The 24,398-nt window shown below is 49.0% G+C and overlaps 2 protein-coding genes across 2 annotated transcripts in view; one reads left to right on the forward strand and one right to left on the reverse strand.

The window, feature by feature from the left end:
* The window catches only part of LOC148443366 (diamine oxidase [copper-containing]-like), a 60,156-nt gene extending 59,574 nt beyond the window's left edge, over positions 1 to 582 (forward strand). Inside the window, exon 5 of the mRNA XM_088462930.1 lies at positions 307 to 582. Coding sequence (XP_088319056.1) covers positions 307 to 582 — 276 coding nt within the window. The remainder of the gene's footprint in view (positions 1 to 306) is intronic.
* Positions 583 to 11,812: 11,230 nt separating this feature from the next.
* The window catches only part of KCNH2 (potassium voltage-gated channel subfamily H member 2), a 192,364-nt gene continuing 179,778 nt past the window's right edge, over positions 11,813 to 24,398 (reverse strand). Inside the window, exon 11 of the mRNA XM_088462931.1 lies at positions 11,813 to 11,993. Within this exon, the coding sequence (XP_088319057.1) occupies positions 11,814 to 11,993 (180 nt within the window). The 3' untranslated portion in view covers position 11,813. The remainder of the gene's footprint in view (positions 11,994 to 24,398) is intronic.

Genomic DNA, 24,398 nt, shown 5'->3' on the forward strand with positions numbered 1-24,398 from the left:
TTATCTCCCACGTCGTATGTAAGTCACGCAGACTAAATGTAACCCAGCTGTGCCTACAGTATACGTCAGATGATTCCACCTTTGGTTAGAGGCAGAACAGTATATTATTTATCTTCAGATAGAAATGTCACAGTATGGACAGGTATAGGGATAATCACAGTCACTGAGGAACCAGGAGACATTCCCAGAGTGCTGTAGCAAAGTGCTTGATACAAGTGTTGACTTTGGGCTCCTACAACAGCACAAAATAAAATGAACATCAGCTAAAACTAATTGAACTTACAATGACTCATTTTCCTTGGCCAGGACCTTGTCGCCTGGGTGACTGTTGGGTTCCTCCACATCCCCCACGCCGAGGACATCCCCAATACTTCTACTCCAGGAAATTCAGTGGGGTTCTTTCTCCGTCCTTTCAACTTCTTTAATGAGGACCCATCCATGGCCAGCAGGAGCACCGTCATCGTGAGACCTACAGACAAGACCTTTACTAAAGTGAACATTGAACGCTGGACCCCCGAAGTCATTGGTCAATGTGTGTCAGACAAGCCCTTCCACTACAATGGAACTTACTTCTCTGACTGAGGGCCTGATTCAGGATGGTTCGCAAGGCTGCAAAAATATGCTAATGAATGCAATCGCACGGCAACCGCAGCTCTATACCCACCAATGTATAAAGCCGCCCACTTCCCATGACATGCATCTGTAAGTCAGTGAAACCATCGGTAACACAGAGTAACATCGGAACCATCCGCACAGTTGTGGTTGACCTGACCCTACCGCACAAACTGCTAAACTTCCTGACGCCATCTAGACCTCTGCCAGCGTATGCTATCGCAGGGGCTTATTTATGCACGCCCCTTTTAACGGCGTTTAAACACCCAGGCACGCCTGCGTTTCTCTGACCACACCCCGTCACTGCCCTCAAATGTCCACTTCCTGTCAATCACTGTGTGAAGACTCTGCGTGCTCACAGCGATCGCTTCCCGATCGCAGTGGCCGGTTTGCACACCCGCACTGCGTCTTATAAATATGCGCAGAATGCAAACATCGGCTGGGCGCGTGCGAACGCAGCCTAGCGATCCAACCTAAATCAGGCTCTGAATACATTGTAACACACATTACACTTTGGGCCTCATAGCCCTAAAATCTCCCTCTAACGTCTTTGCAGTGTGGTTTCTCTATGTACAGTAAATGCTCCTCTAGCCTGGACACGTGTCACTTATCTTCTGTCTGTCTCGTGTCACTTATCCTGTATCTGTCTTCTGTCACTGATCTTCTGTCTGTCTCGTGTCACTTATCTTCTGTCTGTCTCGTGTCACTTATCTTCTGTCTGTCTCGTGTCACTTATCCTGTATCTGTCTCGTGTCACTTATCTTCTGTCTGTCTCGTGTCACTTATCCTGTATCTGTCTCGTGTCACTGATCTTCTGTCTGTCTCGTGTCACTTATCCTGTATCTGTCTTCTGTCTGTCTCGTGTCACTTATCCTGTATCTGTCTCGTGTCACTTATCCTGTATCTGTCTTCTGTCGCTGATCTTCTGTCTGTCTCGTGTCACTGATCTTCTGTCTGTCTCGTGTCACTTATCCTCTATCTGTCTTCTGTCTGTCTCGTGTCACTTATCCTGTATCTGTCTTCTGTCTGTCTCGTGTCACTTATCCTGTATCTGTCTTCTGTCTGTCTCGTGTCACTTATTCTGTATCTGTCTTCTGTCTGTCTCGTGTCACTTATCCTGTATCTGTCTTCTGTCTGTCTCGTGTCACTTATTCTGTATCTGTCTTCTGTCTGTCTCGTGTCACTTATCCTGTATCTGTCTTCTGTCTGTCTCGTGTCACTTATCCTGTATCTGTCTTCTGTCACTGATCTTCTGTCTGTCTCGTGTCACTTATCCTGTATCTGTCTCGTGTCACTGATCTTCTGTCTGTCTCGTGTCACTTATCCTGTATCTGTCTCGTGTCACTGATCACCGCTCAGTGTGTGCGGTCAGTAACTGCTCTAAGTGACGACAAGAGAATCTCTGCCTGCGCATAAATGAATCTTAATATAAATGATGATGACTAAGTACCTGTATGTTCTTTATAGATGTATTTATTGCTGCGTCAGTCACAAAGCTCCTCTCTGCAATCAATACATAACAGTGTTTTTAAAGCAGTGGTCGGGGAACAGAGGTAAATTACCCCACATGGGGTAAAGATTAAATTCCTAGGGGTAATGGATGGACAGCCGGGCATGCATATAAGTCATTCTAATATAGAATAATTCATATGCATGCCCGGCTGTGCCGCAGGGAGGCTCTAAGCCGGACGCCCGCTGAGATGTTATTACCAGCGGGCGCCCGGCTCCTTCCCTGCAGCGCCGCGTTAGCCGGAGGCTGGAGTTCTCTTCTGAACTCCAGCTTCCGCCTCTCTCCATGCGCACTATGGGAGAGACGTCATGACGTCTCTCCCATAGTTCCGAGGAGCAGCCGGGCGGACAGGATGGCGTCGGATGCAGGAGCGGGGATTAAGGTGTTTTTTTTTGTACAAGGGGCACTACTACAGTGGCATTATATGGGGGCGCTACTACAGGGGCATTATATGGGGGCACAACTATGGGGGCATTATATGGGGGCACAACTATGGGGGCATTATATGGGGGCACTACTACAGGGGCACTATTACAGGGGCATTATATGGGGGCACAACTACGGGGGCATTATATGGGGGCACTACTACAGGGGCATAACTATTGGGGCACGACTACAGGAGCATTATATGGGGGCACTACTACAGGGTCATAACTATGGGGGCACTACTACAGGGTCATAACTATGGGGGCACTACTACAGGGGCATAACTATGGGGGCACTACTATATGATTTCCTTCCTTTCAAATCAAGAGGGTAACGTCGGCGTATCTAAATATATTTTGGGGTAAAAGTTAAAAAAGTTCCCTGACCCCTGTTTGAAAGGAAAATGCTTGCGCCGACCCTCCAGAGCGCAACTAACAAAGACTCTGGACAGCACCTTGTTTTCTAATTGCCAGATTTGTTTCCTCTTTTTTTCGAGACTATTGTTTCTTTTGCATGTACATGTTTATTATCCTGAATTTTTTATTCTATTCTATACTTCCTCCATAGTAACTTTATCAGGGCTATTATCAGTCCCCCCCCCTCCCTTTTTTTGTCCTGCCCCCACCCCAGCATTTTCCTGTACTGATTACAGAGAGGAGCTTTGTGACTCCACTAAATTCTCTAACACAGCAATAAATACATCTATAAAGAACATACTTAGTCATCATCATTTACAATAAGATTTATTTATACATTTCCTCATTGTCATGCGCAGGCAGATTCTCTTGTTGTCAGTTATAATCTAGGGGTCTGGATTACCCCCAGGTGCCGCTGCTGATTTACTTCTTAGAGAGTAAGCGCAGGTTCTACTCATGTAAGTGATGGATATACCTAATTAACGCCATTTTAATCACCACCCCTGGAATTAACCGTGGTCGTCGGATCTTTATGACTTGTCACTGTGCACACAGCTTGCCGTATAGCGCTTTCTGCCAGGTAAGGCCCAGTTGGTGCATTAGATGCCAGGAAAAAGACTATAAAGTCTATCAGCTATTTATTACCGTCCCGTTCCCTGCGGCTCAGCCATGTTTTACATGTTGTCTGAACTTATGACATGAAATAGAATATTTTAGATGAACGTCAATGGGCTCCAGACCAGCTCAGGACATACTCTGAGATAACTATGAATGTGCCAGACATTAAGCAATGACAGAAATCACATGTGGGGGGTCCCCATGGTCAGAGACCGTCCTTTTCTTTATGGAAACAAAGGTGGCGGTACTCACCTGAAGTTACACATTTATACAGGACTCGTAGTAGCTTCCATACACTTATTTTATGCTTCTGAATTATTTCACTGATTTCTTACTGAATCTTGAACTATTTTTAAGAATTAATAAATATACCAAAAAAATGTGGCTGCCATCAACGGAGCACCGCCAATGGTCATACATACACCGTATTGGTCATACATACACCGCCAGTGGTCATACATACACCGTACTGGTCATACATACACCGCCAGTGGTCATACATACACAGTACTGTCATACATACACCGCCACTGGTCATACATACACCGTACTGGTCATACATACACCGCCAGTGGTCATACATACACCGCCAGTGGTCATACATACACCACCAGTGGTCATACATACACAGTACTGTCATACATACACCGCCACTGGTCATACATACACCGCCAATGGTCACACATACACCGCCAGTGGTCATACATACACCGTACTGGTCATACATACACCGCCAGTGGTCATACATACACCGTACTGGTCATACATACACTGCCACTGGTCATACATACACCGTACTGGTCATACATACACCGCCAGTGGTCATACATACACCACCAGTGGTCATACAAACACCGCCAGTGGTCATACATACACTGTACTGCTCATACGTACACCGTACTGGTCATACGTACACCGTACTGGTCATACGTACACCGTACTGGTCATACATACACCGCCAGTGGTCATACATACACCGCCAGTGGTCATACAAACACCGCCAGTGGTCATACATACACTGTACTGCTCATACGTACACCGTACTGGTCATACGTACACCGCCACTGGTCATATGTACATCGTACTGGTCAAATATACACTGCCACTGGTCATACATACACAGTACTGGTCATACAAACACAATACTGGTCATACATACACCGTCACTGGTCATGCATACACCGCCACTGGTCATACGTACACTGTACTGGTCATACATACACCGCCACTGGTCATACGTACACCGTACTGGTGATATGTACATCGTACTGGTCAAACATACACTGCCACTGGTCATACATACACAGTACTGGTCATACATACACCACCACTGGTCATACGTACACCATACTGGTCATACATACACCACCACTGGTCATACGTACACAGTACTGGTCATACGTACACCACCACTGGTCATATGTACACAGTACTGGTCATACGTACACCGCCACTGGTCATATGTACACAGTACTGGTCATACGTACACCGCCACTGGTCATATGTACACAGTACTGGTCATACATACACCGTGCACAAGGTCTTCACATCCAACATTATGGGCATTTCGGCTATTACACATGTAGCATCGTATGTCCAAATGACGACAAAACAAACATCTTATATCCTAATATTTGGTTTATTATAATTCTCATTCATTTAAATAAGGTATAATTTTTTTTGTACATATTCCTAGAAAACCTCTACATTCTGCATTCAGACACATGCTGAGGAAGAATTGTGCATAGTATTGAATGTCATATGCCCAAACACCAATAAAAAGACCACCCCCTCCCCCGACAAAACCACAGGCAGAAGCACTATCTGCATGTCTGACCCTCCTGGTTGGACCCAGGATAAAAGTAGGGATAACACAGGGAGCAGTGGATAAGGATTGCTGCACGCAGCCGAGCTGGGGGCTTTTCTGTGGTCTATAAACTAGTGATGGGAGGCATCCTATATCGTGTTACTATTACTTATGTCACTAATGAGTCTGAGGATAACCTAAATTATTTCCAATATTTCAGAGTATTAATCATTAATCTTTGTAACCTACAGTATTGATTCTTCTGCATCAGATAATTAATGGTGTCTGCTACAAATCAAGATTAAAGTGTTCCTGTCATGTCTACACACAGACTTCCCTGGCAAACCTAGATTCCCTACCCACATACAATATGCCCACCTCACTGAGGCACGAAGTACATCATGATGTCGCGATATCCCAGCTGCACTGTATGTAGGTGACGGGTGCACTCTGGGTGGGAGCCATGCAGGGTAACAATCTGCTTTCTAAGTATAAGTAAGGGAAGGGCGAGTGCGAAGGCCGGGAGGAAGGGTCACAGTCAGGTCCATGCACACACTGAGAAAGGCCTCACAAGAGCAGAGTGTTGTGCAATAAACTCTATTATCACAAACGCCATTCCCGCCATACAGTCCTGTTACACCTAGACAGACACAGATTCGGCAGGACGGACTTTTGTGCCATTTCTAAAGTAAAGAGAAGCAGCTACACATGGAACGAGTCACTGAGAGTAGGTACATTCATGAGCATGTCTCAGGCACCATTACCCCCAAGGGCTTGGAAACTTGGCGCAACTCATTTAATAACAGCAGCCTCAGTTTTTTTTATGTACAGAAACAAATAAATAAACACTATAATCTTCCTCAGTGAGCTCCACAATTATATCAGCACAAACTAGAACCGGAAGTTAGAGAACAGGGGACCTGCGTGGTTCACAACTGAAGAGACTTTGTGATTAAAGTACAAACGGTACGTCTGACAGTACATATGTAAACCTCCTAACACAAGAACACAGAGAACAAAACATGGGAACGGTAATGGGTACAACCAGAGGGGCATAAGGGAAATGTCACAGTTTCAGTGCTGAGCAGCGGTACGGATATTGTTGGTCTCTACAAGAGCGCTGGGTGAATCAACCAGAAATATTCTAATGACCAATATTAGCTGCACTTTATTACCCAGCAATGAAATGTTTACATTTCACATTGAGGTTTCTCCGTTTATACTCAGGACAGGAACATGGATTGTAGATCATCATAAACAGAATCAAGAACGGAAACTATACATAGATTAGACAACAATGGATTTTGCTACAGTGTGCTGGGGGGCAAATCCTTTTTTTCTGTGAACAATGGAATTAAAGTCTGTGTAACACATGGGAAAGGCAATGGGTACTAGCAGCGGGGCGCTCCTATGTCACATGGGAACGGCTATGGGTACCAGCAGCGGGGCACTCCTATGTCACATGGGAATGGCAATGGGTACCAGCAGTGGGGCACTCCTATGTCACATGGGAATGGCAATGGGTACCAGCAGTGGGGCACTCCTATGTCACATGGGAACGGCTATGGGTACCAGCAGCGGGGGACTCCTATGTCACAGTGGTAATGACACCATCAGTTGTCCCTGGTGTATTTTACCACCAATAAATAAAATATCTAAGTTACAGGATACCCCAGGCCAGGCTGTCCCGTCATTAGTTTAATGACAGAACATTTGTTTCGATGTATGGTAAAATTGTCACTATACTGTAATACAGCGCATTGGATCACGGATGAGGAGGCAAAACAATAGTTACCAGAGATAATGTGACAATATGGGAATGGGGGCTGGTGGCGGGATGTGGAGGGAACGGGCAGTATTCCGGGTACAGTAAGTATGTGTTGGCACAATTCAGAACAGATGCATCCAGAGACACAGGGCCTGATTCAGCATGGAACGCTACTGCGATTGTGGCTGCGATTACGCACATAGGTCTGCTGCGAAAATATGCTAATGTTTGCATTCGCACAGCCAGCATAGAGACACCCACTTGCATCTGTAATACCTCGCTGATCTGCGTACACATCGATAACATCGGCCCCTCACGCACAATTACAGCAGGTCTGACCTGACTCAGAAATTGTAAGTCTCGTCGCACGCAGTGAGTACACCATTGCAGTGGCAAATTTATGCACGCCCTTGTAACGGCGTTCAAACGTACAGGCACGCCTGCATTTCTCCAACCACTCCCGTCATCACCCCCCAAACGCTGATATCTCGTCACTCACTCTATGCTGGCTTTATTTCTGCGTGCGATCGCAATGCCAGCATGCGCAGTACATACCAACGACCGATCTCCGTACACGTTTGCAATTGTGATCCTCGCTGAATCAGACCCACAGGTGTATAAGTGGCGCATTATTTGTGTATGGTAAAGGGAAGGTGTAGTATAGACAGCACATGATGATGTCACCAGCAGACTGCTTATGATTGGCTGATTGCAAATGCACCACTGACACTGATTGGTAAAGTATTTGTTGCTCGACAAATAATTTTTTGCTTTTGTGACCGCGTTTAAGCAATGTTATTGTCCCATATGTGAGATTGGGGGAGGGGGTTCTACAAGCACAGCGCGGCTAAACCCATCTAGAGAAGTGGTTAGAGCGCCCAAAACATACTTTGGACACATTTCTTCTCGCACCTCATGAGACTCCTGCTATAATAGTAACAGTGTCAGGAAGTTCTCTATCTCCTACAGACGTGTGCCCTGGTGTCAGCTCTACCCCATAATCCCATTATCCTCCTGTCAGTCCTCAGCCAGGGTAACAATATAGACGTTTGGCCAACGGAACCGTCACTGGTGCGGTATGCTCCCATGTTGTGGTCACATACTATCTGCTATGTACATGGGATCTGTATGTGCGGAGCACATGGCTGCAGTGAGCGGAGGACATAAAACGCAAAGTGTCTGCCTTGTGCCACAGGAGACGCTTCAGACACCCACTACTGTGTAGGCAGGAAGATCCCTACAGACGCGATAAGTCTGTGAATAGGGAGGAGGATCCCTACAGGCATGATAGGTCTGAGTAGGGAGGATCCCTACAGGTGAGCTACAGTAAGTCTGAGTAGGGAGGAGGATCCCTACAGGTGGGATAGGTCTGGATAGGGAGGAGGATCCCTACATGTGGGATAGGTCTGAGTAGGGAGGAGGATCCCTACAGGTAGGATAGGTCATGTAGAAGAGCCTATGACAGAGCAGCATGTTAGAAATCTCAGTGAGTAGGGAGGAGGACCACAGGTGGGATAGGTCTGAGCAGGAAGGATGATCCCTACAGGTGGGATAGGTCTAAGTAGAGAGGAGGATTCCTTCAGGTGAGATAGGTCTGAGTATGGAGGAGGATCCCCACAGGCGGGATGGGTCTATTAGGGGGAAGATCCCTACATGTGGAGGTCTAAGTAGAGAGGAGGATCCCTACAGGTGGGATAGATCTGAGTAGGGAGAAGGATCCCTACATGTAGAATAGGTCTGTGAGTAGAGAGGAGGATCCCTACAGGTGGGATAGGTCTGTGAGTAGGGAGGAGGATCCCTACATGTAGAATAGGTCTGTGAGTAGGGAGGAGGATCCCTACATGTAGAATAGGTCTTTGAGTAGGGAGGAGGATCCCTACATGTAGAATAGGTCTGTGAGTAGGGAGGAGGATCCCTACAGGTAGGATAGGTCTGTGAGTAGGGAGGAGGATCCCTACAGGTAGGATAGGTCTGTGAGTAGGGAGGAGGATCCCTACAGGTAGGATAGGTCTGTGAGTAGGGAGGAGGATACTTACAGGTAGGATAGGTCTGTGAGTAGGGAGGAGGATCCCTAAAGGTAGGTTAGGTCTGTGAGTAGGGAAGAGGATCCCTACAGGTAGGTTAGGTCTGTGAGTAGGGAGGAGGATCCCTACAGGTAGGATAGGTCTGTGAGTAGGGAGGAGGATCCCTACAGGTTGGTTAGGTCATGTGGAAGGGCCTGTAACAGAGCAGTGTGTTAGAAATCTCAGTAGCATCGCACTTCTCAGGTAAAGGTGAGGCCATAGTTTTAAGTTTGTGCTTCTCTATATATACATTATGGCTGACTGGCAGTATAGACAGAGAGATTTCATACATCTAAAGCTACAATCCCACATAGATTAATCTATCAGTTTAACATGAATGTGATTATATTACCATGTCCGCCTGAGAGGCTTTTGCGTGGCGAGATATATGGCAACAGCGTGATCTCAGAGTCACTGCCCTCCCGCTAGGCACATAATAGGAGGGAACATGGATTGTGCTGACATTCCAAAGCCTCACTGCACCATATGTCATGCGGCTGTGGTTGCCATGACAGTCACATGACACAAGCTGCAAATAGTTGATGCTAGAAAAAGGAACCATGTGTGTGTTCTTACAATAACTCAGAGTAATCTATTATCCTGGGATTTAGGAGACACGGAGCACAAGAAATAAACAATACTGTAATTCACTACTCCCACATCAGTCTCCCTTACAGGTGTTCTGGGCACGGGAGGGCTGCTCTGCAGGTGTTCTGGGCAGGGGATGGGCTGCTCTGCAGGTGTTCTGGGCAGGGGACGGGCTGCCCTGCAGGTGTTCTGGGCACGGGAGGGGCTGCACTGCAGGTGTTCTGGGCACGGGAGGGGCTGCTCTGCAGGTGTTCTGGGCATGGGACGGGCTGCTCTGCAGGTGTTCTGGGCAGGGGACGGGCTGCTCTGCAGGTGTTCTGGGCACGGGAGGGCTGCTCTGCAGGTGTTCTGGGCAGGGGACGGGCTGCTCTGCAGGTGTTCTGGGCAGGGGACGGGCTGCCCTGCAGGTGTTCTGGGCACGGGAGGGGCTGCACTGCAGGTGTTCTGGGCACGGGAGGGGCTGCTCTGCAGGTGTTCTGGGCATGGGACGGGCTGCTCTGCAGGTGTTCTGGGCAGGGGACGGGCTGCTCTGCAGGTGTTCTGGGCAGGGGACGGGCTGCTCTGCAGGTGTTCTGGGCACGGGAGGGGCTGCTCTGCAGGTGTTCTGGGCATGGGACGGGCTGCTCTGCAGGTGTTCTGGGCACGGGACGGGCTGCTCTGCAGGTGTTCTGGGCACGGGATGGGCTGCACTGCAGGTGTTCTGGGCACGGGAGGGGCTGCTCTGCAGGTGTTCTGGGCATGGGACGGGCTGCTCTGCCGGTGTTCTGGGCATGGGACGGGCTGCCCTGCAGGTGTTCTGGGCACGGGATGGGCTGCACTGCAGGTGTTCTGGGCACGGGAGGGGCTGCTCTGCAGGTGTTCTGGGCACGGGACGGGCTGCTCTGCAGGTGTTCTGGGCACGGGACGGGCTGCTCTGCCGGTGTTCTGGGCACGGGACGGGCTGCCCTGCAGGTGTTCTGGGCACGGGACGGGCTGCTCTGCAGGTCTTCTGGGCACGGGATGGGCTGCTCTACAGGTGTTCTGGGCACGGGATGGGCTGCTCTACAGGTGTTCTGGGCACGGGATGGGTTGCTCTGCAGGTGTTCTGGGCACGGGAGGGGCTGCTCTGCAGGTGTTCTGGGCACGGGACGGGCTGCTCTGCAGGTGTTCTGGGCACGGGACGGGCTGCTCTGCAGGTGTTCTGGGCACGGGACGGGCTGCTCTGCAGGTGTTCTGGGCATGGGACAGGCTGCCCTGCAGGTGTTCTGGGAATGGGACAGGCTGCCCTGCAGGTGTTCTGGGCATGGGACAGGCTGCCCTGCAGGTGTTCTGGGCATGGGACGGGATGCTCTGCAGGGTGCTTGGCCACTGGAAGCTCAGCTGCCCACCCAAGACATGAACACTGAGGACTGGTGATGATGAAGTAGACCTGTACCGTGTACGGATTATATAGGTGACGGGACATACATATCTGTGATCAGGAAGACAATCATCGGGCCCAGTCTCCTGGAGTAAAGGGGTGCTCATGCCGGAACCCAAAGGCGGGTCTACAATAGGGCTGGCACGTACCCCTGGACTGAGACGCATAACACAGTGCTCGCGTTCTTGTCACTACAGCGGACACGGAAATGAAGGTGGAAATCCAGACTCTGGCCATCGGCCCGAGAATAACTCTTCTTCATGGAGGATAAAATCATCTGTGAGCAGCGTGTCCTGTCCCTGGACGATATATAGGCCCTCTTCTCTGATTATCCTACAATTTATGGCAGATCCTCCAGCAGATGGGAAAGGAAACTTGAGGCTAGGCCGGGGTCATGCAATGCCACATAAGCCTCCCCCAGCTGCCACTCGCCAAGCTGACATCACAGAAATGTTATAATTATCTCATTACACCGTGTGCTCGCATTCTGCTGATAACGCTTCTCCTCCTCCAGCTCTATATCTCTCTGTGCTACGGAGGATTCCTGGCGGATCATACGGTGCCGCTGTTTCCAAGAGTCTGACAGTAGTCTCTGAACCCCTTCCCCTAACTGCCTGGGTCAGATGAATGTCTCTGTGGGGTCCTCAGGTCCAGGGGATCCTCCAGGTGCCCAGGAAGTGAGAGGCGCCGGGGGCTGGACATGGTCTCAGTGTTCAGAGTGTGCGGTGCCAGCGGCATTTCACACAACTTATACATCGCGCCCTCCACGTCCTGGTATTCATAGACCTGCAAAGAGCTAACATCAATTACCCACGCTGGGTGAGAGGTCAGTGGTGTAATCATCTATAGAATATATCACTATGTATCTGTCAGGGGGTAGATGGGACACAGCGATGTTCTGCAGATCTCTAGAGAGATTAGTAATGTAATCATCTGCAGAATATATCACTACAGTAAGTACAGTATATGGCAGAGGGTGGATGGAACAGAGCAATGTTCTGCAGATCTCTAGAGAGGTCGGTGGTGTAATAGTCTGTAGAATATAACACTATGTATATGGCAGGGGGTTGATGGGACAGAGCAATGTTCTGCAGATCACTAGAGAGGTCAGTGGTGTAATACTCTGCAGAATATATCACTATGTACCTGTCGGGGGGTCGATGGGACAGAGCAATGTTCTGCAGATCTTCTAGAGAGGTCAGTGGTGTAATAATCTGTAAAATATATCACTATATACCTGTTGGGGGGTAGATGTAGCAGAGCAATGTTCTGCAGATCTCTAGAGAGGTCAGTGGTGTAATAGTCTGTACAATATAACACTATATACCTGTCGGGGGGTAGATGTAGCAGAGCAATGTTCTGTGCTAGAGAATTACAGTAAGCGAGGACCAGACAGCGCTGCATAACTAGATGGCTCTACTGTATATATAAATAAGTGATAGTGATAATAAATATGTATGTAAGGTGTGTTACTCTGTGTTATGGAGTACGAGGTGTGTTACTCTGTGTTATGGAGTACGAGGTGTGTTACTCTGTGTTATGGAGTACGAGGTGTGTTACTCTGTGTTATGGAGTACGAGGTGTGTTACTCTGTGTTATGGAGTACGAGGTGTGTTACTCTGTGTTATGGAGTACGGGGGGTGTGTTACTCTGTGTTATGGAGTACGGAGGGGTGTGTTACTCTGTGTTATGGAGTACGGGGGTGTGTTACTCTGTGTTATGGAGTACGAGGTGTGTTACTCTGTGTTATGGAGTACGGGGGGTGTGTTACTCTGTGTTATGGAGTAGGGGGTGTGTTACTCTGTGTTATGGAGTACGGGGGTGTGTTACTCTGTGTTATGGAGTACGGGGTGTGTTACTCTGTGTTATGGAGTACGGGGGGTGTGTTACTCTGTGTTATGGAGTACGGGGGTGTGTGTTACTCTGTGTTATGGAGTACGGGGTGTGTTACTCTGTGTTATGGAGTACGGGGGTGTGTTACTCTGTGTTATGGAGTACGGGGGGTGTGTTACTCTGTGTTATGGAGTACGGAGGGGTGTGTTACTCTGTGTTATGGAGTACGGGGGTGTGTTACTCTGTGTTATGGAGTACGGGGTGTGTTACTCTGTGTTATGGAGTACGGGGGGTGTGTTACTCTGTGTTATGGAGTACGGGGTGTGTTACTCTGTGTTATGGAGTACGGGGGGTGTGTTACTCTGTGTTATGGAGTACGGAGGGGTGTGTTACTCTGTGTTATGGAGTACGGGGGTGTGTGTTACTCTGTGTTATGGAGTACGGGGGGTGTGTTACTCTGTGTTATGGAGTACGGGGGTGTGTGTTACTCTGTGTTATGGAGTACGGGATGTGTTACTCTGTGTTATGGAGTACGGGGGTGTGTTACTCTGTGTTATGGAGTACGGAGGGGTGTGTTACTCTGTGTTATGGAGTACGGGGGGGTGTGTTACTCTGTGTTATGGAGTACGGGGGTGTGTGTTACTCTGTGTTATGGAGTACGGGGTGTGTTACTCTGTGTTATGGAGTACGAGGTGTGTTACTCTGTGTTATGGAGTACGGGGTGTGTTACTCTGTGTTATGGAGTACGGAGGGGTGTGTTACTCTGTGTTATGGAGTACGGGGGTGTGTGTTACTCTGTTATGGAGTACGGGGGGTGTGTTACTCTGTGTTATGGAGTACGGAGGGGTGTGTTACTCTGTGTTATGGAGTACGGGGGTGTGTTACTCTGTGTTATGGAGTACGGGGGTGTGTGTTTCTCTGTGTTATGGAGTACGGGGGGGTGTGTTACTTTGTGTTATGGAGTACGGGGGGGTGTGTTACTCTGTGTTATGGAGGGGTGTGTTACTCTGTATTATGGAGTACGGAGGGGTGTGTTACTCTGTGTTATGGAGTACGGGGGTGTGTTACTCTGTGTTATGGAGTACGGAGGGGTGTGTTACTCTGTGTTATGGAGTACGGGGGGGTGTGTTACTCTGTGTTATGGAGTACGGGGGTGTGTGTTACTCTGTGTTATGGAGTACGGGGGGGTGTGTTACTCTGTGTTATGGAGTACGGGGGGTGTGTTACTCTGTGTTATGGAGTACGGGGGGTGTTACTCTGTGTTATGGAGTACAGGGTGTGTTACTCTGTTTTATGGAGTACGGGGGGTGTGTTACTCTGTGTTATGGAGTACGGGGGGTGTTACTCTGTGTTATGGAGTACGGGGGTGTTACTCTGTGTTATGGAGTACGGAGGGGGTGTTACTCTGTGTTATGGAGTACGGGGGGTGTTACTCTGTGTTATGGAGTACGGGGGTGTTACTCTGTGTTATGGAGTACGGTGTTATGGAGTACGGGGTGTGTTTCTCTGTGTTATGGAGTACGGGAGGGTGTGTTACTCTGTGTTATGGAGTACGGGGGGTGTGTTACTCTGTGTTATGGAGTACGGGGGGTGTTACTCTGTGTTATGGAGTACGGGGTGTGTTACTCTGTGTTATGGAGTACGGGGGGTGTGTTACTCTGTGTTATGGAGTACGGGGGGTGTTACTCTGTGTTATGGAGTACGGGGGTGTTACTCTGTGTTATGGAGTACGGAGGGGGTGTTACTCTGTGTTATGGAGTACGGGGGGTGTGTTACTCTGTGTTATGGAGTACGGGGGGTGTTACTCTGTGTTATGGAGTACGGGGGGTGTGTTACTCTGTGTTATGGAGTACGGAGGGGTGTGTTACTCTGTGTTATGGAGTACGGGGTGTGTTACTCTGTGTTATGGAGTACGGGCGTGTGTGTTACTCTGTGTTATGGAGTACGGGGGTGTGTGTTACTCTGTGTTATGGAGTACGGGGGTGTGTTACTCTGTGTTATGGAGTACGGGGTGTGTTACTCTGTGTTATGGAGTACGGGGGTGTGTTACTCTGTGTTATGGAGTACGGGGGGTGTTGCTACTTTGTGTTATGGAGTACGGGGGGTGTGTTACTCTGTGTTATAGAGTACGGGGGTGTGTGTTATTCTGTGTTATGGAGTACGGGGGTATGCTATTCCATGTTATGGAGTATGGGGAGGTGTGTTACTCTGTATTATAGAGTACGGGGTGTGTTACTCTGTGTTATGGAGTACGGGGGGTGTGTTACTCTGTGTTATGGAGTACGGGGGGTGTTACTCTGTGTTATGGAGTACGGGGGTGTTACTCTGTGTTATGGAGTACGGGGTGTGTTACTCTGTGTTATGGAGTACGGGGGGTGTGTTACTCTGTGTTATGGAGTACGGGGGGTGTTACTCTGTGTTATGGAGTACGGGGGTGTTACTCTGTGTTATGGAGTACGGTGTTATGGAGTACGGGGTGTGTTACTCTGTGTTATGGAGTACGGGGGGGTGTGTTACTCTGTGTTATGGAGTACAGGGGGTGTGTTACTCTGTGTTATGGAGTACGGGGGGTGTTACTCTGTGTTATGGAGTACGGGGTGTGTTACTCTGTGTTATGGAGTACGGGGGGTGTGTTACTCTGTGTTATGGAGTACGGGGGGTGTTACTCTGTGTTATGGAGTACGGGGGTGTTACTCTGTGTTATGGAGTACGGAGGGGGTGTTACTCTGTGTTATGGAGTACGGGGGGTGTTACTCTGTGTTATGGAGTACGGGGTGTGTTACTCTGTGTTATGGAATACGGGGGGGGTGTTACTCTGTGTTATGGAGTACGGGGGGTGTGTTACTCTGTGTTATGGAGTACGGAGGGGTGTGTTACTCTGTGTTATGGAGTACGGGGTGTGTTACTCTGTGTTATGGAGTACGGGGGTGTGTGTTACTCTGTGTTATGGAGTACGGGGGTGTGTGTTACTCTGTGTTATGGAGTACGGGGGTGTGTGTTACTCTGTGTTATGGAGTACGGGGTGTGTTACTCTGTGTTATGGAGTACGGGGTGTGTTACTCTGTGTTATGGAGTACGGGGGTGTGTTACTCTGTGTTATGGAGTACAGGGGGTGTTGCTACTTTGTGTTATGGAGTACGGGGGGTGTGTTACTCTGTGTTATAGAGTACGGGGGTGTGTGTTATTCTGTGTTATGGAGTACGGGGGTGTGCTATTCCATGTTATGGAGTACGGGGAGGTGTGTTACTCTGTATTATAGAGTACGGGGTGTGTTACTCTGTGTTATGGAGTACGGGGTGTGTTACTCTGTGTTATGGAGTACGGTGTTATAGAGTACGGGGGGTGTTACTCTGTGTTATGGAGTACGGGGGGTGTGTTACTCTGTGTTATGGAGTACGGAGGGGTGTGTTACTCTGTGTTATGGAGTACGGGGGTGTGTTAGTCTGTGTTATGGAGTACGGAGGGGTGTGTTACTCTGCGTTATGGAGTACGGGGGGGTGTGTTACTCTGCGTTATGGAGTACGGGGGTGTGTGTTACTCTGTGTTATGGAGTACGGGGGGGTGTGTTACTCTGTGTTATGGAGTACGGGGGGTGTGTTACTCTGTGTTATGGAGTACGGGGGGTGTTACTCTGTGTTATGGAGTACAGGGTGTGTTACTCTGTGTTATGGAGTACGGGGGGTGTGTTACTCTGTGTTATGGAGTACGGGGGGTGTTACTCTGTGTTATGGAGTACGGGGGTGTTACTCTGTGTTATGGAGTACGGAGGGGGTGTTACTCTGTGTTATGGAGTACGGGGGTGTTACTCTGTGTTATGGAGTACGGGGGTGTTACTCTGTGTTATGGAGTACGGTGTTATGGAGTACGGGGTGTGTTACTCTGTGTTATGGAGTACGGGGGGGTGTGTTACTCTGTGTTATGGAGTACAGGGGGTGTGTTACTCTGTGTTATGGAGTACGGGGGGTGTTACTCTGTGTTATGGAGTACGGGGTGTGTTACTCTGTGTTATGGAGTACGGGGGGTGTGTTACTCTGTGTTATGGAGTACGGGGGGTGTTACTCTGTGTTATGGAGTACGGGGGTGTTACTCTGTGTTATGGAGTACGGGGTGTGTTACTCTGTGTTATGGAGTACGGGGGGTGTGTTACTCTGTGTTATGGAGTACGGGGGGTGTTACTCTGTGTTATGGAGTACGGGGGTGTTACTCTGTGTTATGGAGTACGGTGTTATGGAGTACGGGGTGTGTTACTCTGTGTTATGGAGTACGGGGGGGTGTGTTACTCTGTGTTATGGAGTACAGGGGGTGTGTTACTCTGTGTTATGGAGTACGGGGGGTGTTACTCTGTGTTATGGAGTACGGGGTGTGTTACTCTGTGTTATGGAGTACGGGGGGTGTGTTACTCTGTGTTATGGAGTACGGGGGGTGTTACTCTGTGTTATGGAGTACGGGGGTGTTACTCTGTGTTATGGAGTACGGAGGGGGTGTTACTCTGTGTTATGGAGTACGGGGGGTGTTACTCTGTGTTATGGAGTACGGGGTGTGTTACTCTGTGTTATGGAATACGGGGGGTGTGTTACTCTGTGTTATGGAGTACGGGGGGTGTGTTACTCTGTGTTATGGAGTACGGAGGGGTGTGTTACTCTGTGTTATGGAGTACGGGGTGTGTTACTCTGTGTTATGGAGTACGGGGGTGTGTGTTACTCTGTGTTATGGAGTACGGGGGTGTGTGTTACTCTGTGTTATGGAGTACGGGGGTGTGTGTTACTCTGTGTTATGGAGTACGGGGTGTGTTACTCTGTGTTATGGAGTACGGGGTGTGTTACTCTGTGTTATGGAGTACGGGGGTGTGTTACTCTGTGTTATGGAGTACGGGGGGTGTTGCTACTTTGTGTTATGGAGTACGGGGGGTGTGTTACTCTGTGTTATAGAGTACGGGGGTGTGTGTTATTCTGTGTTATGGAGTACGGGGGTGTGCTATTCCATGTTATGGAGTACGGGGTGTGTTACTCTGTGTTATGGAGTACGGTGTTATGGAGTACGGGGAGTGTGTTACTCTGTGTTATGGAGTACGGGGGGTATTACTCTGTGTTATGGACTACGGTGTTATGGACTACGGGGAGTGTGTTACTCTGTGTTATGGAGTACGGGGGTGTGTTACTCTGTGTTATGGAGTACGGGGGGTGTTGCTACTTTGTGTTATGGAGTACGGGGGGTGTGTTACTCTGTGTTATAGAGTACGGGGGTGTGTGTTATTCTGTGTTATGGAGTACGGGGGTGTTCTATTCCATGTTATGGAGTACGGGGAGGTGTGTTACTCTGTATCATAGAGTACAGGGTTTGTGTCTCTGTGTTATGGAGTACGGGGTGTGTTACTCTGTGTTATGGAGTACGGTGTTATGGAGTACGGGGAGTGTGTTACTCTATGTTATGGAGTACGGGGGGTATTACTCTGTGTTATGGACTACGGTGTTATGGACTACGGGGAGTGTGTTACTCTGTGTTATGGAGTACGGGGGGTGTTACTCTGTGTTATGGAATACGGGGTGTGTTACTCTGTGTTATGGAGTACGGGGGGTGTGTTACTCTGTGTTATGGAGTACGGGGGGTGTTACTCTGTGTTATGGAGTACGGGGGTGTTACTCTGTGTTATGGAGTACGGGGTGTGTTACTCTGTGTTATGGAGTACGGGGGGTGTTACTCTGTGTTAAGGAGTACGGGGGGTGTGTTACTCTGTGTTATGGAGTACGGGGGGTGTTACTCTGTGTTATGGAGTACGGGGGGTGTGTTACTCTGTGTTATGGAGTACGGAGGGGTGTGTTACTCTGTGTTATGGAGTACAGGGGTGTGTTACTCTGTGTTATGGAGTACGGGGGGTGTTACTCTGTGTTATGGAGTACGGGGGGTGTGTTACTCTGTGTTATGGAGTACGGGGAGTGTTACTCTGTGTTATGGAGTACAGGGGATGTGTTACTCTGTGTTATGGAGTACTGGTGTTTGTTACTCTGTGTTATGGAGTACGGAGGGGAGTGTTACTCTGTGTTATGGAGTAGGGGGGAGTGTTACTCTGTGTTATGGAGTACAGGGGATGTGTTACTCTGTGTTATGGAGTACGGAGGGGTGTGTTACTCTGTGTTATGGAGTACGGAGGGGTGTGTTACTCTGTGTTTTGGAGTACGGGGTGTGTTACTCTGTGTTATGGAGTACGGGGGGTGTGTTACTCTGTGTTATGGAGTACGGGGGTGTGTTACTCTGTGTTATGGAGTACGGGGGTGTGTTACTCTGTGTTATGGAGTACAGGGGGTGTGCTACTCTGTGTTATGGAGTACGGGGAGTGTGTTACTCTGTGTTATGGAGTACTGGTGTGTGTTACTCTGTGTTATGGAGTACGGAGGGGTGTGTTACTCTGTGTTATGGAGTACGGAGGGGTGTGTTACTCTGTGTTATAGAGTACGGGGGTGTGTGTTATTCTGTGTTATGGAGTACGGGGGGGGGTGTTACTCTGTGTTATGGAGTACGGGGGGGTGTGTTACTCTGTATTATAGAGTACGGGGGGTGTTACTCTGTGTTATGGAGTACGGGGGGTGTGTTACTCTGTGTTATGGAGTACGGGGGGTGTGTGTTACTCTGTGTTATGGAGTACGGAGGGGTGTGTTACTCTGTGTTATGGAGTACGGGGGGTGTGTTACTCTGTGTTATGGAGTACGGAGGGGTGTGTTACTCTGTGTTATGGAGTACGGGGGGTGTGTTACTCTGTGTTATGGAGTACGGGGGTGTGTGTTACTCTGTGTTATGGAGTACGGGGTGTGTTACTCTGTGTTATGGAGTACGGGGGTGTGTTACTCTGTGTTATGGAGTACGGAGGGGTGTGTTACTCTGTGTTATGGAGTACGAGGTGTGTTACTCTGTGTTATGGAGTACGGGGTGTGTTACTCTGTGTTATGGAGTACGGGGGGTGTTACTCTGTGTTATGGAGTACGGAGGGGTGTGTTACTCTGTGTTATGGAGTACGGGGGTGTGTGTTACTCTGTTATGGAGTACGGGGGGTGTGTTACTCTGTGTTATGGAGTACGGAGGGGTGTGTTACTCTGTGTTATGGAGTACGGGGGTGTGTTACTCTGTGTTATGGAGTACGGGGGGGTGTGTTTCTCTGTGTTATGGAGTACGGGGGTGTGTGTTACTCTGTGTTATGGAGTACGGGGGGTGTGTTACTCTGTGTTATGGAGGGGTGTGTTACTCTGTGTTATGGAGTACGGAGGGGTGTGTTACTCTGTGTTATGGAGTACGGGGGTGTGTTACTCTGTGTTATGGAGTAAGGAGGGGTGTGTTACTCTGTGTTATGGAGTACGGGGGGGTGTGTTACTCTGTGTTATGGAGTACGGGGGTGTGTGTTACTCTGTGTTATGGAGTACGGGGGGGTGTGTTACTCTGTGTTATGGAGTACGGGGGGTGTGTTACTCTGTGTTATGGAGTACGGGGGGTGTTACTCTGTGTTATGGAGTACAGTGTGTGTTACTCTGTGTTATGGAGTACGGGGGGTGTGTTACTCTGTGTTATGGAGTACGGGGGGTGTTACTCTGTGTTATGGAGTACGGGGGTGTTACTCTGTGTTATGGAGTACGGAGGGGGTGTTACTCTGTGTTATGGAGTACGGGGGGTGTTACTCTGTGTTATGGAGTACGGGGGTGTTACTCTGTGTTATGGAGTACGGTGTTATGGAGTACGGGGTGTGTTACTCTGTGTTATGGAGTACGGGGGGGTGTGTTACTCTGTGTTATGGAGTACGGGGGATGTGTTACTCTGTGTTATGGAGTACGGGGTGTGTTACTCTGTGTTATGGAGTACGGGGGGTGTGTTACTCTGTGTTATGGAGTACGGGGGGTGTTACTCTGTGTTATGGAGTACGGGGGTGTTACTCTGTGTTATGGAGTACGGAGGGGGTGTTACTCTGTGTTATGGAGTACGGGGGGTGTTACTCTGTGTTATGGAGTACGGGGGGTGTGTTACTCTGTGTTATGGAGTACGGGGGGTGTTACTCTGTGTTATGGAGTACGGGGGGTGTGTTACTCTGTGTTATGGAGTACGGAGGGGTGTGTTACTCTGTGTTATGGAGTACGGGGTGTGTTACTCTGTGTTATGGAGTACGGGGGTGTGTGTTACTCTGTGTTATGGAGTACGGGGGTGTGTTTTACTCTGTGTTATGGAGTACGGGGGTGTGTTACTCTGTGTTATGGAGTACGGGGTGTGTTACTCTGTGTTATGGAGTACGGGGGTGTGTTACTCTGTGTTATGGAGTACGGGGGGTGTTGCTACTTTGTGTTATGGAGTACGGGGGGTGTGTTACTCTGTGTTATAGAGTACGGGGGTGTGTGTTATTCTGTGTTATGGAGTACGGGGGTGTGCTATTCCATGTTATGGAGTACGGGGAGGTGTGTTACTCTGTATTATAGAGTACGGGGAGGTGTGTTACTCTGTATTATAGAGTACGGGGTGTGTTACTCTGTGTTATGGAGTACGGGGTGTGTTACTCTGTGTTATGGAGTACGGTGTTATGGAGTACGGGGAGTGTGTTACTCTGTGTTATGGAGTACGGGGGGTATTACTCTGTGTTATGGACTACGGTGTTATGGACTACGGGGAGTGTGTTACTCTGTGTTATGGAGTACGGGGGTGTGTTACTCTGTGTTATGGAGTACGGGGGGTGTTGCTACTTTGTGTTATGGAGTACGGGGGGTGTGTTACTTTGTGTTATAGAGTACGGGGGTGTGTGTTATTCTGTGTTATGGAGTACGGGGGTGTGCTATTCCATGTTATGGAGTACGGGGAGGTGTGTTACTCTGTATTATAGAGTACAGGGTTTGTGTCTCTGTGTTATGGAGTACGGGGTGTGTTACTCTGTGTTATGGAGTACGGTGTTATGGAGTACGGGGAGTGTGTTACTCTGTGTTATGGAGTACGGGGGGTATTACTCTGTGTTATGGACTACGGTGTTATGGACTACGGGGAGTGTGTTACTCTGTGTTATGGAGTACGGGGGGTGTTACTCTGTGTTATGGAGTACGGGGTGTGTTACTCTGTGTTATGGAGTACGGGGGGTGTGTTACTCTGTGTTATGGAGTACGGGGGGTGTTACTCTGTGTTATGGAGTACGGGGGTGTTACTCTGTGTTATGGAGTACGGGGTGTGTTACTCTGTGTTATGGAGTACGGGGGGTGTTACTCTGTGTTAAGGAGTACGGGGGGTGTGTTACTCTGTGTTATGGAGTACGGGGGGTGTTACTCTGTGTTATGGAGTACGGGGGGTGTGTTACTCTGTGTTATGGAGTACGGAGGGGTGTGTTACTCTGTGTTATGGAGTACAGGGGTGTGTTACTCTGTGTTATGGAGTACGGGGGGTGTTACTCTGTGTTATGGAGTACGGGGGGTGTGTTACTCTGTGTTATGGAGTACGGGGAGTGTTACTCTGTGTTATGGAGTACAGGGGATGTGTTACTCTGTGTTATGGAGTACTGGTGTTTGTTACTCTGTGTTATGGAGTACGGAGGGGAGTGTTACTCTGTGTTATGGAGTAGGGGGGAGTGTTACTCTGTGTTATGGAGTACAGGGGATGTGTTACTCTGTGTTATGGAGTACGGAGGGGTGTGTTACTCTGTGTTATGGAGTACGGAGGGGTGTGTTACTCTGTGTTTTGGAGTACGGGGTGTGTTACTCTGTGTTATGGAGTACGGGGGGTGTGTTACTCTGTGTTATGGAGTACGGGGGTGTGTTACTCTGTGTTATGGAGTGCGGGGGTGTGTTACTCTGTGTTATGGAGTACAGGGGGTGTGTTACTCTGTGTTATGGAGTACGGGGAGTGTGTTACTCTGTGTTATGGAGTACTGGTGTGTGTTTCTCTGTGTTATGGAGTACGGAGGGGTGTGTTACTCTGTGTTATGGAGTACGGAGGGGTGTGTTACTCTGTGTTATAGAGTACGGGGGTGTGTGTTATTCCGTGTTATGGAGTACGGGGGTGTGTGTTATTCCGTGTTATGGAGTACGGGGGTGTGTGTTACTCTGTGTTATAGAGTACGGGGGGTGTTACTCAGTGTTATGGAGTACGGGGGGTGTGTTACTCTGTGTTATGGAGTACGGGGGGTGTGTGTTACTCTGTGTTATGGAGTACGGAGGGGTGTGTTACTCTGTGTTATGGAGTACGGGGGGTGTGTTACTCTGTGTTATGGAGTACGGAGGGGTGTGTTACTCTGTATTATGGAGTACGGGGGGTGTGTTACTCTGTGTTATGGAGTATGGGGGGTGTGTTACTCTGTGTTATGGAGTACGGGGAGTGTTACTCTGTGTTATGGAGTACTGGTGTTTGTTACTCTGTGTTATGGAGTACGGAGGGGAGTGTTTCTCTGTGTTATGGAGTACGGGGGGTGTGTTACTCTGTGTTATGGAGTACGGAGGGGTGTGTTACTCTGTGTTATGGAGTACGGGGGGTGTGTTACTCTGTGTTATGGAGTATGGGGGGTGTGTTACTCTGTGTTATGGAGTACGGGGAGTGTTACTCTGTGTTATGGAGTACTGGTGTTTGTTACTCTGTGTTATGGAGTACGGAGGGGAGTGTTTCTCTGTGTTATGGAGTACGGGGGGTGTGTTACTCTGTGTTATGGAGTACGGGGGGTGTTACTCTGTGTTATGGAGTACGGGGGTGTTACTCTGTGTTATGGAGTACGGGGTGTGTTACTCTGTGTTATGGAGTACGGGGGGTGTTACTCTGTGTTAAGGAGTACGGGGGGTGTGTTACTCTGTGTTATGGAGTACGGGGGGTGTTACTCTGTGTTATGGAGTACGGGGGGTGTGTTACTCTGTGTTATGGAGTACGGAGGGGTGTGTTACTCTGTGTTATGGAGTACAGGGGTGTGTTACTCTGTGTTATGGAGTACGGGGGGTGTTACTCTGTGTTATGGAGTACGGGGGGTGTGTTACTCTGTGTTATGGAGTACGGGGAGTGTTACTCTGTGTTATGGAGTACAGGGGATGTGTTACTCTGTGTTATGGAGTACTGGTGTTTGTTACTCTGTGTTATGGAGTACGGAGGGGAGTGTTACTCTGTGTTATGGAGTAGGGGGGAGTGTTACTCTGTGTTATGGAGTACAGGGGATGTGTTACTCTGTGTTATGGAGTACGGAGGGGTGTGTTACTCTGTGTTATGGAGTACGGAGGGGTGTGTTACTCTGTGTTTTGGAGTACGGGGTGTGTTACTCTGTGTTATGGAGTACGGGGGGTGTGTTACTCTGTGTTATGGAGTACGGGGGTGTGTTACTCTGTGTTATGGAGTACAGGGGGTGTGTTACTCTGTGTTATGGAGTACGGGGAGTGT

Source organism: Taudactylus pleione, unplaced genomic scaffold, assembly GCF_031769625.1.
Source record: "Taudactylus pleione unplaced genomic scaffold, aTauple2 ptg001289l, whole genome shotgun sequence".
Taxonomy (NCBI): domain Eukaryota; kingdom Metazoa; phylum Chordata; class Amphibia; order Anura; family Myobatrachidae; genus Taudactylus; species Taudactylus pleione.